The sequence below is a fragment of the Poecilia reticulata genome, chromosome 21 (assembly GCF_904066995.2).
Source record: "Poecilia reticulata chromosome 21, P_reticulata-male-v2, whole genome shotgun sequence".
In the NCBI taxonomy this organism is placed as follows: Eukaryota; Metazoa; Chordata; class Actinopteri; order Cyprinodontiformes; family Poeciliidae; genus Poecilia; species Poecilia reticulata.
The window spans coordinates 19793225-19811220 of record NC_088850.1 but is presented as its reverse complement, the minus strand read 5'-3'; the positions used below and the strand labels follow the sequence as shown (position 1 = coordinate 19811220).

The 17996-nt window shown below is 39.0% G+C and overlaps 1 protein-coding gene across 1 annotated transcript; it reads right to left on the bottom strand.

Annotated features, from left to right (window-relative positions):
• Window positions 1-280: 280 nt before the first annotated feature.
• Window positions 281-2614, bottom strand: LOC103457805 (NF-kappa-B inhibitor alpha-like). Its single transcript, XM_008398218.3, has 6 exons — window positions 2326-2614; window positions 1652-1757; window positions 1343-1550; window positions 1165-1253; window positions 811-1071; window positions 281-702 (listed from the first exon to the last, which is right to left on the bottom strand). The coding sequence occupies exons 1-6, from the start codon at window positions 2535-2537 to the stop codon at window positions 673-675; spliced, it is 906 nt and encodes a 301-aa protein (XP_008396440.1). The 5' UTR covers window positions 2538-2614; the 3' UTR covers window positions 281-672.
• Window positions 2615-17996: the final 15382 nt, after the last annotated feature.

Sequence of the window (17996 nt, the reverse complement as noted above, 5' to 3'; positions counted from 1 at the left end):
GAGCACGCCGTGTTCCTCAACCCAGGGACTTTTCAGTGCGGTGACTCAGAGACCCGCTGACCTCGCCCAACAAAGGAAATCCCATACTGTTCCTACTGGGGCTTACTCTGATCTTTTTTTCTCTCTCTCTCTCTCTCTTTCTGAGTGACTCTGCCTTGTGGTTTATTGTGAGAAATGACGCTTCTTACAAAGTTTTGGAAAGACCAGCAAAGAGTCATCCTTCATATGGAGGGAAATTCAACTATTGGCTCAGCTGAGGAAAAACCACGAGTCACAACTGTTAATGTTCATAGACTTTTTTTTTTTTATTTGACTTTTTCAAGATAATAGTGTTTAAATTCACACTTGGTACAAAAATAGGATCTCTGTATTTACAATATGTTACATAGCTTGCATTTATACAATATATTTATATTTTTACACAGTTGCGGACCATATGGAGGTCTCGCCGTTGTTGGTTTTTTCAGCAATCTTGACCGGACAACCATCTTCATTCCCCGTTTTGCAGTCTCGGGGGGCCAGCACCCGCGTGCCTGAACCATTGGCCATGGAGGAGGGAGCGGGACATGTAGAGGGGGAGCATGACCGGCTTCTGTACCCCGTTGGGAGCCGTTCTTCGGCAAACCCATTAGCAGCTTGACATTCGCACCATCAGCAATGGGGGTGCCTTTTCTACTTCCCGAACACTATGTCGTCATAGATCTAAAGAGATGCAAGACAAGAACTCATGAGAAATCCTGCTTTACTTTAGAAGATCCTACTATATGAGAAGTGTTATCTCAGCGGCGCCAATCCGATAAAGACGCTTACCTCATCCTCCAGCAACTCCAGGTCCTCCATGTCGCTGTCGTCTGACTCGCTCTCAGGTAGCGCCCTCAGCTCCAGCGCCGTCCGCTCGTACAACTGGCAGCGGATCTCATCGTTCTGCCGCCCGTACGTAAGGTGGTATGGCGTGAAGCCTCCATAGTTCTGGCAGTTGACCTCTGCGCCGAGGTCAAGGAGGCATCGGACTAGCGTGGGGTTCTGCAGATCGACAGCCAAGTGGAGCGCTGTCCGTCCACTGCAGGGTTCCTGGGGGAAAACCGTAAGAGCCAACTGTTAGATCTGTGTTCGGATAGCGGTTTTAGAAAGACGTTGTGGGGTTTCGTCTGGACCGAGACCTACCTGTTCATTGATGTTTGCTCCCAGCTGAACGAGGCTTTCCACCAAGGAAACATAGCCATTAATGGACGCCAAGTGGAGACAGTTGTGTCCTGGGAAAGGTGAAAGAGAAGCTCTGTTAGGGACCCAGCTTAGAACAAGTTCGATCGAGGTGCAACAACTCGCACAGGTCGATGCTTACCACTGTAGTTGGGGACGGACAGAACGGAGGTGAGGTGGCGTTGGCAGTTCTGGGTGATGACGCCGAAGCACGCCATGGAGCCGCGTTTGCAGGCGATGTGGAGAGCCGTGTTGCCGCTGTTGTCAGCCAGCAGCGGGTCAGCGCCGGCCTTCAGGAGACAGTCCACCAACTTGGGCTGCTCGGTGATCACTGCCAAGTGGAGGGCAGTCTGAGGAAGAGGACACAGTTCTTTAGGCGATGCATGAGATTTAAGATGAGGAACATGTAAGGTTTCTGATCAGTTCTAAAGTGGATGGTGCTGATTGTTACCTGTCTTTGGTGGTTCTGTTTGTTGAGGAAAGAGTGATTTCTGGAGAGCTGGATCATCTGAAGGGCATGTTCAGTGGCTTCATGAATGATGGCCAAGTGGAGCAGCCTGTTGAGAGGAGGAGGAGGAGGGGGGGAAGTTTTGTTAAAAGAGAGCTTTTAAAAAAAAGAAACTACACACAGGGGGAAGTGGTTTCAGTCATATAAGAGAACAAAGGCTAAACAGCGGAGCGTTTCGCAACAGTGGAGTTTTGTCGGGTTATTTCCACCAGTTGTGGCTTGACACATCTGATGCTTTATCAGTTCCTGGCATCGGGCCAGGGACTTTCCTGAATGCGCAGAGCGGACTTTAGCCCCGCCCCAGACTGCGCGCACACCCCGCACTGCAAACACTCCTGAATGCCAGTTTGCACGCACTTTTTTTGTTTGTTGTTGTTGTCGTTTGTTTAAAACTTGCACTTTTTGTGCAAACTTTAACCTTCCCAGTGCGCCTTTCTTGGTTTTTTTTTTTTAGAATTTGTTTTGCAGCTTTGATCAAGTCGCATCCGCATTTACCAACTTCTCCCCTTTTTGAAGCAATGCGCGCAAATTTCCGGAATTTAGATGATTTTTTTTTTGCGCAGTTTTGCAAAATAACAAAAAAAAAAAAAACAAGTATAGATCAAAACTCCACTTACGTGTCTCCGTCCTCAGTCACCGCGTCCCTCCACGGCTCCCACTCCTCCGTGGTCTCCTCCTTGCATCTCACAGTCAGGTCCTTAAAGTCCTCGATCATCAGGGTTTCGTCCTTTAAGGAGTCCACGCCGCTGTCCAGGCGGTCCTCCAGCATTTTCCCCTGCTTGCTGTCCAAGTTATAATCCATTTGTCCGTGCATTGCGTGAACGGCCATGTTGACTTTGAGAGCGCGTTATCAGGTCCGTCGCGTTGAGAGGTCAGGGTAGATGTGTGCGTCTGCGGAGGAGACGACGAGCCTTTTTGTGCGCTCTCATGGGCGGAGCCACAGCGGGGGATTTCCGACTGACTTAGAAACAGCACAAGGGAAATCACATCGGAGCTGTGCTTTTGAGAGAAAAATCCCCCCCCACTCTCCAAAGGAGACTCAGAATGAAAACCTGTAGTTTCCTATTAGACACCTATTTTCTACCTGCCCTGCGTGTTTGCTCAGGGGCCACATGTCTTCAATGAGAAGCGATGGGCATGAATGAGAGGCAAAGACAGCCCCTGACTGGCTCTTGAAGAATTCCCTTCGTGCTCTGGGGAAATTATGTGTTTCAAGTGGCTGACCAAAATGCAGCGCAGCATAATTTTTCCTCACTTGCCAAGTTTAAAACGCAGCGACGCGAGACACAAGAGCCGAGTTTCCAGACGTTGAAAATTCACACCGACAGTGTAGGAATAACCCGAAGCCGCATCGTCTGCTACTCCGTTGTGCAAAATTAGTTTAAGTTCAGTGGATGCAGCAATCACCAAATCACCAACTGGATTTTCTTTTTACAGCATTAAAAAAGTGTGATATTGGGATTGATTCCATGACCAGTGTATGTTTTGGTAAATGGGTTTTCTCCATTTATACGGATGGAGAAAATCCATGTTTGTGAATTTAATATTTTGTATTGTGCAATGCAAAGTATTAAATTCAAAAACATGAGCAAATCAGATGAGCAAAAATAAATAAATACATTTTTGATTCCCTACTTTTTAATATTTACAATAACCAGAACAAGCCAGGTTGTAGCAACTTACCCCCTTGACGTCACTGTCCATTAATTGTCAAGGTGCAAAAGAAAAGTCCTTATTTCATAGGTTTACTAAAGGTAAAATCACATACAAAATATTACGTTGGAATACATTTTGTTTCTCTTTTTTGTGGTCTAAAATTACTGAGCAGAAATCAAAATTTTGTATGAATAAAATAATAATAATAATAATAATAATAATAATAATAATAATAATAATAATAATAATAATAATAATAATAATGTACCATTTAAGAGACAAAAAAATCGTCCTTGTGACATCACTTTAGTTCTAATCAGATTCACATTGCGATAATGTAAAAAAAAATATTTCTTGGCAAACGTGAACATTTTATATGTGTTCATTTTACATCTTTGCACTTTATATTAATTTTCTAGTTGGAAAAAAAGACTTGTATTGGATGGTTTCTGTCTAGAATATGAAAAATTGACACTTTTTGTGTCTTTTTTTTTTTTTTTACTTGTACACTTTGCCAAAATTTTGTTACAAATTTTCAGACTTTTCACGATGCCACTACTAGGGTTCTCAGGGCCTTTGAAAAAAGAGAAAAATTCCCACAGCATCATAGATCCTCTGCTGTACTTACAGCATGAGGTGCTTTTTATTTGAATCCAAAGCCACTTGAAAAATAGCTTTAAAAAAAAGAGAGTTAATCTTAGTTCCATAGAGTTCCAGTTAAATTCTCAGTAGAGCTTAGGAAACTCCATACATTTATATGTATGTGAACTCCGTCATCAGCCTGCACACTGTTCTAAGTGGTATAACAAATATGGGTCTTTTGACTTTAAAAAAAAAAAAGGTCCCTTGTGTCACATCATATATATGCCCAAGGGAAACACAAACTAACAGAGACGGTCCTGGAACATCTCATCAACTTACAAAAACACAAATTTAAAGAAATATTTAGGAGTATAGTTGTTTCACCTATATTTTCCAATTATTTCTCAGCAGGGGTCAGCAGGGGTCCCCCCCCCCCACACACACACTGACCTAAACACTCCAACATGGTTGGATTTTTCAGAATTTTCCTGTGTAAGTAAAATTATGCCGCTGCACTAAAAGTGGAATTTGTTTCCAAGTTTGCGAACTGATGTGTCACAGTCAACTTCTGAAAAAGTTTGTGCAGGGGACAAACTGTGTGCGTACATTTTTGATGTGTTAATTTTGTCAAATAGATTTGGGAAAAATAAAGAACACACAGTGAAGCTTTAAAGAGACAAGAGGATTTCCTCACATCTCCTCCTGCTTCTTTGTTCCTGGGAGAGAAGACAGACAGACAGACAGACAGACAGACAGACAGACAGACAGACAGCTGGTTGCTGGGGGTATTCTCCAGGTAGTGACGCCCTTTTGAAAGCAACAGCTGTTCCACAATGGCGACGGCCTGGAGATACCCAGTCACACGCTCTCCTAAGTTCCAGCTCAAGGCAAAACCCTGTGCAGGAAAAATACTAAAAGTAGAAGCCAGAAAGGATTTCTTTTGGTAGGAATTTCAAACACGTCCCTGATGTGATTTTGTTTGTTTGTTTGTTTGTTTGTCACCAATGTTTCCCCTCCCGCAGAAGGAAAGCCCTCCGTGTTCTTGGTTGTAGTGCGTGACAGAGCTACCTGTCTGGGTTAACCCACACCCCTCTTGACATTTAACATTAAAAGAAGAAGAAGAAAAAATTCCCAGGATCACTTTTTGTTTGCTTTGCGCAAAAAGAAAAAAAAAAAAGAAAGGTGAAGTTCGGCCGTAAACATAGCAACGGTAACCAAGGTGCGCGATGCAGTCGCACCTCTGTGAGACACACACACACAAGCACACACACACACACCTTTGGCACAGTAACCAGAACGTACTAACACGTCGATACCCGCCCAGAACGGGGCTGTGGTTACGCTTTCTAGAAGGTGCCTGTCTGACATCAGATAAACGTCACTTATGTAAGCACGCGCAGACTCCTCTCTGTCTCCGTTGAATTCTGCACATTCTTGTGCCACTGCCAACTATCATAACGAGGAATCTGGGGACAAACTGTTCTCTCTCTCTCTCTGCTGTGATTTTTCAGATAGCCTGCTTACATTGTCAGATATTCAGCCCACATGAGAAATACTGGAACTTCCACTTGAAAATGTTTTTTTTTTTTTCTCTTCTGCGTCGTTTTCAAGTGTTCCTGTCCATGTCTGCTTTGTTTACCCCGCCGGTTGCTTGGATACAAGCAGCTGAGAGCGCAGATGCTGAATCAGTTGTGTTAACGTGCTGCGCATTGCCCCCTATCTGCGAACTGGGGAAGTGTCGCGTCAGCATTGGTCAGCTGATGCAGTCGGCTGACCCCGTGCTGATGCGTAAAAGACTGTAAAAATCAAAAAACTTTCCCAGTTTTTTTCTCATATGGTCAAAAAAATAACCACAAATGCTATAAGCAAACTTTAAGTTGAGCAAACTGGTTAGATTTTCAGCCACACAAACAGCTTTTTTTGTCCTTTGAGACTTTCCCATTCACGTGTTGGATTCTTGCAAAAGAAAAAAAAATAATAAATTGCATTAGTTCAATGGCACATTCCAAAAATATGAAACTTAAACTTTGAAAATTTCCCCCCATTCATAATGGATGTATTATGTTTAAGCAGGGGTGAAAGTAGTTTTAAATTCTTGGGGGTACTATGACAAAAAGTTTCTGTGTTGATTAATTTTTTTGCAAAGCGATAAAAGCTGGTTAGGTCTTGAATTGCTACAAAATAAAGCTGTATTTCTCTCATTCCACTGGCTGCAATGTTGACACCTTGAGATGCCATGAGACCTAAATCCTGAACATCATGGCATGGAGTTCATCCCAGTTTTCCATGTCTGGCATATAACCATTCATTTTAGCTTTTAAACTGGTTCTATTGATCCTGTGTCCAGACAGTAGGATAATCAGTAGCCCAGCATCATGACCTGTTTGTTCTGAAGATCCTGCAGCTTCCACTTCGTCTTCCTAACATGGCGCCTCCTCACCCTGAATCTCATACGGACAGGAGGAACCACAGAGCTCTGTTAGGTTAAAGCTCATCTTCTGAAGTTGGGATATTTTTCCTCCAACAGGTTCCAGAGGAATCACCTCAAACCAGATGTTGGACTGGATTTTATTTCACTGTCATTTGTTAGCTTCTCATTTTCAACAGTGTAGCTATAAAGGTTGAAAAAGGTTATCATTTTGGATAAAGTCTCATCAACGTCAATATTTCCACTAAATAAGCAAAAAAAAATAAATTTGATAGAGGAAAAGCCTCTCAGACTCTGAGCTCAAAGCAAGATGCCAGAGAGCAATGAAACTATTATTTTTGAATTAGACAATTTAATTTCACATAATTATCGCGTTTGAAGCAGGGGTGAAAGTAGGGAGGTACGGCAGGGTACGGCAGGGTACGGCAGGGTACGGCAGGGTACCGCGTACCCCTAAAAGATTTAGCGGGGGTACACAGTACCTGTAAGAGAGGGGAGCGGCTGTCTGCTGTAAAGAATCAACGGGTTCACTGTGCAGTTCACTCACTAATTAGCCGTGACTGATTAGTTTTTCAAGAACAATCTAAAACACAACTTAATCAGTTAATGAATACCTTTTTTTCCCATTTCATATTGTTTCTGAACTGTTCGTGCTTTGCTAGAGCAGCGGTGCAACACGTCGATCGCGGAAGGTTTTGAGTTGATCTCGGCATTAGGTGACAAACTGAACGCAGCCAGGAGGCTGAGAGCAGAACGTCCTCCTCTGGCTCCCTTAAAACGTTCGTAACTTTATTAAAGAACAACAACAAAAATCAACAAAACATGTTCAAGTTAATGACCCAACAACAATAATAATCTCAGTGATTGCGCAATTCTGTGCGTTTCGGTTCCATTATCAAAATAACTAGCAGAGCAGGAGTTTAAAATGAACTAATCAACCACCGCTGTGTTCAGGGAGGCTATTAATGATCGCAAAATAAATATCAAGCCTGCAAACCTGATATCATAACGGACTGAATGTTATGTTTTTAACGTAATCTCTGGTTGGCTTGGGGAGCGCAGGAGGTTGCCATGGCAACGGGTCTGCTTAAATGACAGAGAGAGAGAGTAAAAAGGTGCGAGTGGTTTCAAGTTGATCACCTGTTCAGGTTGTTTTACCTTTGATGTGTCTCATTACAGCCGCTGTAGTTTCTGCAATAAACGACAAACTTGGACTAATTACCTCGTTCTTTGTTAGAATACATCATTTACAACAAATATCAAACACGGTAAATATTTTTACATTAAGTATTTAACAAACAAATGGCTTCTACCGCAATAATTATGTGAAATTAAAAATAATTGTCTAATATAAAAAATAGTTTGGTGCTGTCGGGCTCAGAGTCTGAGAGGCTTTTACTTTATCAAACAATTTTTTTTGCCTCTTATTTAGTAGAAATATTGATGTTGATGAGATTTTCTCCAAAATAATAACCTTTTTCAACCTTTATAGCTAAACTGTTGAAAATGAGACATTAACATTCACAAATGACATTGAAATAAAATCCAGTCCAACATCTGGTTTGAGGTGATTCCTCTGGAACCTGTTGGAGGAAAAACATCCCAACTTCAGAAGATGAGCTTTAACCTAACAGAGCTCTGTGGTTCCTCCTATCAGTATGAGAGTCAGGGTGAGGAGGCGCCATGTTAGGAAGAGAAGTGGAAGCTGCAGGATCTTCAGAACAAACAGGTCATGATGCTGGGCTCTCAATTTAATTTCACATAATTATCTCATGTGTCAAACTCAAGGCCTGTCTGGACACAGGACAAATATTATATATATATATATATATATATATATATATATATATATATATATATATATATATATCGATCTATATATATAGATATTTATTTTGCTATCATTAATAAGCCTCCCTGAACACAGCGGTGGTTGATTAGTTAATTTTAAACTTCTGCTCTGTTATTTTTGGTAATGGAACCGAAACGCACAGAATTGCGCAACACCTTGTTGAAGTTATAATGATTATTGTTGTTGTTGGGTCATTAATTTGAACACGTTTTGTTGATTTTGTTGTTGGTCTTGGTCTCAGCCTCCTGGAGGCATTCAGTTTGTCACCTAATGCTGAGATCGACTCAAAACCTTCCGCGATCGTTGTGTTGCACCGCTGCTCTAGCAAAGAACGAACAGTTCAGAAACAATATGAAATGAGAAAAAAGATATTCATTAACTGATTAAGTCGTGTTTTAGATTGTTCTTGAAAAACTAATGAGTCACAGTGGGCGCACTCACAGCTGCACAATGAACCCATTGATTTTTGTTTTACAGCTGTAGCCGCTCTCCTCTCTCTTGCAGGTACTGCGTACCCCCGCTACATCTTTTAGGGGTACGCAGTACCCTGACGTACCCCCTTACTTTCACCCCTGTGTTTAAGAGAGAAAGGCCAGAGGTGTCAAACTCATTTTCAAATCAAGATCATGGATGTCCTTAAATTGCTGTTTGTGCCAGAATGTAACGATAAAACCCGCAAACAAAACAGTTAAAATATAAATCAATTCTTGAAATTAAATAATGTTGAAAATCTTTTCAGTCCCTTGAGGATTTTATAATTGTTTTTGTGAGTTTTTGCAATAAAACTCAAAGTGTTTTTTGTACTAATTTAGACATATTTGCACTTATGCATGACTTTGTGCTATTTGCACTTATGCAACTTTATTACTCGCCCTATCTTTATGGATTATATCTTGACATCAAGTAAGGCAGAAGCAGCTGTAAGAGATACTCCCACCTAAAGGTGGGAGTAAATAGTCAGTTTCCACTATAAGTTGCAAGAAACTATGGGTAATTTGGCAGTAAATAAATAAAAACTGCTTTTCTTTGATTGATAAAATAATATTTAAACACAATGTTATCTCGACGGTTCTATTTATGTGTCCCTTCAGAGTCTAGAGGGCCAAGTAAAAACGTATGGTGGGCCGTATATGGCCCCTGGGCCTTGAGTTTGACACGTGAGATAAGCGGATATAGAAAACGAAGTGGTTCAATTCTGTAGGGGGGAAAATGCACATTCAGATAAATAAATTTAAAATTAAAATGTCTCTAGCCAAAAAAGTTATTTTATTTCAGTAACAAACATATGCCACCAAGTGAAACACATTATATAGCCTAATTAAAGACAGACTGATGTCGTACAGGTTTTATTTTTGTTATTTATTATGCTTTTTACACAGAAAGATTTGCTTATATTTGTAATCAAAATACAGCTGATATGGCATTACCGTAACTAAAAGATATAAACACATACAACTGCTACAGTCTTCCAAAGACCAGCTCAAATGCTGCAGCAGTTTCCTGACAACAACATTAATCTCATGTTACGCTATGCACACGCTCTGTCTTCGCTGATCTGCTCCAACCATAGTAGGCTGACCTACTTTCTGTTTAATTCGGCTAAGAGTTGGGGATACTTATTGGCGTATTGAGCGCTCACATCTAGATAGTGAAACAGTTGAGTCGTAACTATGGAAATAACTAAACTAAATATGAGATGGTGGCGTCATCGTTAAAGTAACACACACCCCATCCTGATGCAGTGACATACAGTAAATTCTGCTTCATCCGTCCCAGTACACATACGCCCAACAAAAGGAAGGAGTGTGAATGCTAACCTCATCCTTGAGAGACATGATACAACATGATGAACAAAATCCACGTACTGGGTTTACCCACGCAGCACATGCTTTCCTCATATGCCACAGCAGAGTGGCAGTACATCTGCAGAGGTTTTTCTCAAGAAGAGATAATGACATGCCTTACTCACACATAGAAATATCACATCATGTATTATGTTGGGATAGTTTTGAACACAGTTGTTTTATCTTTGGTTATATTTTGTGTTAGCGATAATCATACAAAGTTTGATATCTTTTTGTCAATAACCAAACAAACAACTACAAGACTCGGGGTTTGATCACTCATTTCGCACTATCGATAGTTGGTTATGTTTGATTACTGAAGATAATGATGAATAGTCCAATTTCCTTTTTTTTTTTTTTTTCAAAGGTGGTAAAATTGTGAGTGGGCAGGGTGTGCGTGAACGTATATCTATTAATACTGAAATTACATTGTTGCATCATGGTTAAACGGTGAAACTGAAACATGTGTAATATCTGGAGAGCACTGACTGTTGTCACTTCAAGGAACACATTGACATTTGTGAAATAAGTGAAAGATTTATTCACTACCCAGCTGTTTATCAACGTCCTTTTTTTTCACAGGGTGCTAAAGTTAGGTGTGAAGATGTAAATGTTTGAAGACAAGGGTTAGGGTTGAGGTACAGTTAGTTTGATATTTAAATGTTGGGGACTTGATGATTGATCTTTTTAGCTTAGAAGAATTTCTCTTTATTTGCCTGAGTTTTAGAAGTTTTGCTCTTTGGCATGGCTTCAGGACTGGACTGAGAATTGCTGACATAATCTGGATTATACACAAATGTTAGATTTAAACTAATATATGGAGCCTTCTTTAAAGCATCTGACACTGCAGATTATATATATATATATATATATAAAAAAAAAAAAAAATTCCCTTCTCACCCTCCGCGGGTGGTCTGTTTCATCCTCTGAGCTCGGGTCCTCTACCAGAGGCCTGGGAGCTTGAGGGTTCTGCGCAGTATCTTGGCTGTGCCTAGAACTGCACATTTCTGGACTGAGATGTCTGATGTTGTTCCTGGGATCTGTTTGAGCCACTGCTCCAGTTTGGGGGTGACTGCCCCGAGGGCCCCAATGACCACAGGCACCACTGTGGTCTTCACCTTCCAGGTGATATATATATATATATATATATATATATATATATATATATATATATATATATATATATATATATATATATATATATAATTTTTTTTTTTACATAGTTTTTCCTGAAGAATAAAGGAAAAATACATAAAACAACATTAATAATTCAATTTATATCACAAGAAAAACTTGAATTCAGTGTCTGTTGAAGATCAGTTTGTGAATTATCTCATTTGGATCACACAAAACAGTTCAACCATGACCTGGAGCTCATTTCTTTTGTGTTTAGATTCTGTTTTAGCATCAAGAGAAATGTGTAGAAGCCTTCATTCAGCCAGCTGAACGACTGCACATAATGATGGACGGGGTAAGGGCTGCGCACAGCTAGAAGTATTTCATTGAAATACATTAAACAGATGGAATGGTTTAGTAGATTTGAAGTCTGTCTCGTGACACATGATCCAGTTGCTACTTTAGTACAGGTTGCTAGGAGGCTAGTGGGCTAATAAGAACACTATGTCAGAATGGGTGAAAACAGAAGTTTCTGTCCATTGTAAAGAGCCCAACTACTTAGCCAGCATTCTGAGGAGTCAAAAAAAAAAACTGACTGATAAGTTGTAAGCATGTAGCTAAGCATTAGCGCCTAATGACCATTCACAGATTCCTATTTGAGCTAAACTGGGGCTGTTTCATAGCGTTTAAGAAATCTGGACAGCAAATGCGCACTAATGGTTCAAAATTTGAAACAGGTAAACAGTTGAAGCCTGAAAATTGCACAGTGAACAAAGAGGACAAACACGCAAAAACAGAACATTTCAGTGTTTTTTGTTAGCATTCCAAACATTCCAGAATTTGCCGGAAAATTCTCATACAGTGACAAGTGTAAGAAATAAAATATTCTACATTGTTTACAACTTCTGTCTTTCCTGTGACACCATTACGTTATTTGAGTGACAAAATATTTTAAAAATTTCCCTAAGGAATATTTGTCTTGGTTTTGCAAAACTAGCATCATGTGTCATCTTGCTAGCTAGATATATCATCACACCCTTAGCTATTACTAAAAATGAGTACAGAGAGCGCTGTCCTCTCATATTTTTAAAATATTCAAAATAGATTTTGACTTGATTAGTTATTTAAAGATTATTCACAGTCCTGTCTGATAATTATTTTCCTTAAAGATAAGTTCCTCCCTTAAGTAATATCCTATTGTTTAGTTTTAGCATTTGCGCTACATGTTTCCTCCTGCCTCCAAGCTAACATCCTCCCAGAGCTAGCACTGGAATTAGCTTGTTAATAAATCAATGATTCTTGAGATTAGTGACAAAATGGGTTTAAATTTTCCACACAAAAAAATGTATTATGTATTCAAAGCTTATGTACTCAAAAATGACAAATAATGTTTTGGAAATGTAAAGATGCTAAGGTGCAGGCTCCCAGTTGCAGCATGTTTTTTTGAAAATTACATTTATGGACCTGACCCAGAACTTTGTCATCACCATCTGACAAAAATAAATATAAAATCATTTTTAATGACCCTATTAGTGATATTTTTACTCAGTTTTACAAATAAATGCTTCTCAAGAAACAAAAGAAATATTATTTAAAACAAGATTTGCCAACGCTATCACTGAAAGAGTCACACCGTCAGTTAAAAACTGTTTAAGTTGACAAAATGCCAAACTACCTCATTTTATAAGATGTTATTCTGAAGGAGTCCATATTGTAGCCCATCAGGTCCATGAAATCTTTACAGTATACCAAAATTAAGCATTTACTTCACAAAATTTCATCCAAATTGTCAGTTATGGTGTTGACACATCATGGTTGTGACAAGCAATTTAGGAAGAAAAAACCAAAGAATAACAAGCCTACCAGAGTTGCCTAGCCCTCTTAGCTAGAGGGAAGATGTCATGGGGTCCTCAGAAGTTCTGGTGTCCCCCAATAATGCCTGATTTTTTTTACTTTCTTTTTATGTCTGACGGTGTTGACAAAAACTTGGGACAAATTTCAATTGAGTTGAAAAATATATAAAAATATTTTTTAATTCAATTTATTAATGCTTTTATGATCATTTATTTGAATACTTATACTTAATTGTCATAATATATTATCTTAGTATTCCTTTAATTGTTTTAAACTATTATAATGAATTGAGTTCTGCTCCAGGGCAAGGGATTTTACATACACCATCCACCCACTGCAAAGTTTAAAATGAAAAATATTCAGGAAACACCAGGAAAACATACATTGTTGTGCTCACATGGCCCAGATATTTTGTGTATATTTTATTCAAATTTTCTGCATGATCCATAGGACCTGTTTTGTCCCTCTTCTTAAGAATCACTGAAATAGGTTTTTGAACACGATGACTGTAGCCACCTCCACAATATGTGAAATTTTTTTATTTTTTTTTATCACATTTCTGAATGTTGCTAAAAACAGTTTCAGCTTCCCAGATGTGTGCATGTCATTCATGACAGATTCCCTCCTTTCAGGAGGAAGCTTTCGCTCCACCTTACAGTAACTGACAGTCAGCCTAAACCGGTACGTTTCTGGTGTGGGTTCTGTGACACAGCAGTTCAACACCCACATCTTCACAACCTTCACACCCATCTGATAACGCGAAAGGAAGCAGTGTTTTTGCTTTGACGAATGAAATGTTGTGTTGCTTGTATTCAGGGGCTCTTCGGGGGAGTTTTCAAACGGTAGCCCGGTGAAAACCACTTAGCATCTTGGAATAGCAGAGGAAAAACAAAAGAAAACAAAGATTCAACTGCTTAAATCTGCTTTTATTGCAAATAAAGTGGAATTGGGATTAATGAATGAGTGAAATTTAAAATAGACAATGAAGATGAATATTTACTAAGCAGAAAAGGTAAGAAGATTAAGATTGTGTAAATGATTCTTGGTAATAAAAATTGGAAAGCCTGTTTATTCCCCCTTAAACAGTACCACACTTTATACATAAACTGGATTTTTGGTCTGAGCAGAAGAGTTGAGTATGTTGGTTTTATTGTAATCCTCTTTTATCTTATTCCGCATTTGACTCTTGTTTGGTATTACTTATTATCAGATCATTGAAGTTTGAAGAAAGGGAACATGTTTTTTGTTTTTTATTAATTTATACATTTAACAAACAGGAAGGGAAAAGTACAAAGTCACAACAGTGTGGCACCTGCTCCACTTCCTGGTCACCAGCTTGGTCAGACACTGCTGTGGGGTCCCCAGCGGATCCCGTGGGTGTTCGATGGGGTTGAGGTCAGTACAGGCAAAGCCATCCGCTGCTCTCCCAAAACATGAGAACCAATGATGAACCTGGCTCTGCTGACATCTTGGAGGACAGATCGGGATCTGCTGCTTGACGAATAAATAGATTCTCCTTACAAATGTGGGATCATTTGTAGGAAAGTAAACAGGCTGTTTGGTAGCATAACATGTAGCGTAACTGACATAATTAAAAATAAAAGCATATTTTTTGCTTCACCTTACAGATGCCTTTTCCCAGTGCAAGTATTTCTACTTCCATGTGTTGTTTTTACATTTCCTCCTGGTTTTACTTTACCGTATGCAAATGAAGAGGGGCGGAGTCATAAGGCTTCGACTTCTTTACTTCACACTTTACCGGCCTCAACAAAGATGGCGACCTATGATTAGTTTATCAGATAGCTGAAGCTTAGCAACTTTATTCTAATATAATGCTGTAATTCATGACCTTATTAGTTTTTCTGTGGATGCTCAGACATGTATAATTTTACTATTATTTTTAATTTATGTCAGTTTTCATATTCTTGATCTGGCCCTGCATGTTGACGCTGTACAAATTCATCATAAGTAACAGTTTTTACAGACCATACGCTTATATTGGATGCTTATTGTGGGTGATTATGTGACCTTTATATTTAAGAAAAAAAAAATCTGTTATAAAAGATGCTGACTTGAAAGAGGCAGTTCAAACGGGTTTCTGAACGTGTTTTCTTTATAATGGACTTTTTTCTTGTTTCCTCCTTTGTGTCTCCTGTTATGGTTTTGAAAGCATAACAGCAGACATCTAAGACTCGGTGCATAGATTGATACTTTCAAAGTGAGGCTGAAAAGAGAAATCTGCGACATGGTCCCTCTCTGAAGACTCAGTTTCATGCTGAATGTGCAAATGCATATTTTTTCGGGGAAGCGTGGGCGTTATTCGGAGAAGGGGTAATACCCTTGTTTCCGTCCCGAGGCATTCCCACGATGATAGAAGCTTTATTTTTTGCATTTCCACAGATACACACATACAGTTGTTTGTTTTTTTGATTGAAGCCCTACTAACGACTGTCACCCTTTACCACAATTTTATATGCGATCTACTCGAGCATTTGTAAAACGAGTTGCACGATGCGCCACAATAACTTCCTTTACTCCCATAGAGACCTGGCTGAAACCGAAACGACAACAGGTAGTGGTGAATGTGTCGAAATGGTAATTTTAATGTAAATTTTTATGCCAAAAGAGAGTGTATGTTTTCTTTTAGGCTAAAAAGACACATCCTGCATATGCGGATATCCATTAAATCTGATAATCTAAACTTTTTTTTTTTGCCAATTTGCATTCCCCACCTTTTAGAATAACCGCTAACATTATTTTATGAATTTAGTCACCCCCCTATTACATATTCATCTCTTTATTAGAAAATATGAACATACAAATCTCTAATTTATGTATTTTTATCTCTGGAAAAGAAAGTGGACGATAAATCGTCCCAGAAGTTATTGCAATAAACAATAATATTGTTGTTTTGAGACTATTTTCAAGTAATATAATGGTAATGGCGTAATAATGCAAGAACATGTATTTAGAAATCATTCAACTTTACATTCTATTGAACATTTAACACTTGAGAAGGAAGACATTTGAAATATCCAAAATAAACAAACAAAAACAACAAAGTAGTTGAGACCAAAGCACCAGATTGAAGACTTTTATCATCCAGTTTTTGGTAGAAAGAGAGATGCAAATGCAAGTTATTGATTGCCATAACACTTCCATCTTAATGCGTCATATTTGGTAGTGTTTTTCCCTGGAGAGGTGTATTTAGTTTACGTCAAACATGTCCTCCATTCTGGTGTTTAAATACGTACATTTCGGTCCCCCTTTGTGGTTGCTATCTTTAAGCATCTTGCTGTATATTTTTCTGGGTGAACCTGCTTGAACAGTCAGACCTGGGTATGTTGACTAATGCAGCACATCAAACTTAAAGGGGCAAAACTCCTTCAAAATGCAAAGTAATGATGTGTCTATTATGCACACAGGATGTGATACCCCTATGTGTAACTTTGGGCATTTTGATTAGGAATAAGTGTGGGGGCGTTCAAATTTATTTCTCATCAGAAATGATATGTTCAATTACACATTACAGGCAATTTTAATTCGGTCTTCTGCTTAGTTTTAAGTGTTAATTTGTATCAGTCGTCAAAATCTAACCTGCAAAGGCAGAACCGGCCCAAGGCATATGCGATTTAAACGGCTGCTCAGGGCCCCAACACCATTAAGGGTCCCCGAAGAACATCATTTTTTATTTTGTGGTGATAGACTGAATGTTTGGCATATTTAACACGCCTGGTCCAAATTTTAGAAATGTAAGATATTAAACTTGCCAAACCTGTTGTAATGTCTGCAGATGTTACTTTCAAGTAGTGAAATTAATACGTCACACTTAAATACCACTCTGCATTTCAAAGTGCAAATTAATTAAAGCAGTCTTGCTTGTTTTTATTTTGTTTTTTGTTTTTATAACAGCCCCAGCTAATTACAAATGACACTATAGTAGTTTTGTTACATGCATAGTGTAGCTTAGAAATGGTTAATAAACCACAGGGTTAGACAATGGATGTAAACTGTCAGGATGGAAAGATTGTGGCTACCGACAGATGACAGTGTAGCAAAATTCATTCTGCTCCTGGACAGTCTATAAAGTTGATGTTGGGCTTCTTTTTTTTTTTGAGAAATCATGTCTGAACACACAAGATTTTACTGCCTCTAGTTGTGCCAAGCTAACACAACACCCCCCTGGTCTCCTTCCTCACTGTGTCAGTAATGGATTACATGGATTTAACTGGTATTAATAAACTCTGTCAGGGTTCTTCAGCAAATCTACCAAACATTCAGATCTTTGAAAGTAGCATCAAATAAGCCTTACCTCATTCTCCGGAAAACGGCTAACAGCTAGCAAACACAGCTGCTAGCACTCGACTTAATGCTTTCTGTCTTTTTGGCTTTTTTTTTTTTTTTGACACTTTAAATGTAATTGTTCAGCATCACAACATACAACATGCTGGGCATTAGCGTCTCTCGCCAAATATTCACTTCAAATATGAAGTAACTTAATATAAAATTTAAATTTTTTAAAATTCTGTTTATTTTGATAGAAAGTTTAAAGAGAGTTTGTGGCCATGGTTAAGAAGATAGCACCTGTTTTCTTCGCAGTTGTTTATGTCGGTTTTAACAAAGGTTCTCCTACATAAAGCATCAGTCTTGTTGCCCTAAGATACCTATGTGATTGAGCCAATATGATAATAATCATTTACAGTGGAACCCTGCTGTTCTCAGGAGTTAGGAACCACAACCGTCCCCGAATAGCTGAAATTCAAAGAAATTCTCTTGAGAGAACTCCTCTAAAAACATTAATTATTACCTTTTTCAATTGTTCAAACACCTGATATACCTTAATATGCATTAATACACAAAGTGGAAACCCTCTTAGCACTACTATAGAAGCTTATCTCAGGGGGTGCTGTAGTGGCGCAGGGGTTAAACACAACCCACATATGGAGGCCTTAGTCC

Excerpts from the sequence above, each read along its gene's own strand:
- LOC103457805 (XM_008398218.3), bottom strand. The coding sequence starts at position 2,537 with ATGGCCGTTCACGCAATGCACGGACAAATGGATTATAACTTGGACAGC. Across the intron at positions 1,254-1,342 it reads GTCCGTCCCCAACTACAGTG|GACACAACTGTCTCCACTTG; the intron begins GTAAGCATCGAC and ends CACCTTTCCCAG. Across the intron at positions 703-810 it reads TGGAGTTGCTGGAGGATGAG|ATCTATGACGACATAGTGTT; the intron begins GTAAGCGTCTTT and ends GCATCTCTTTAG.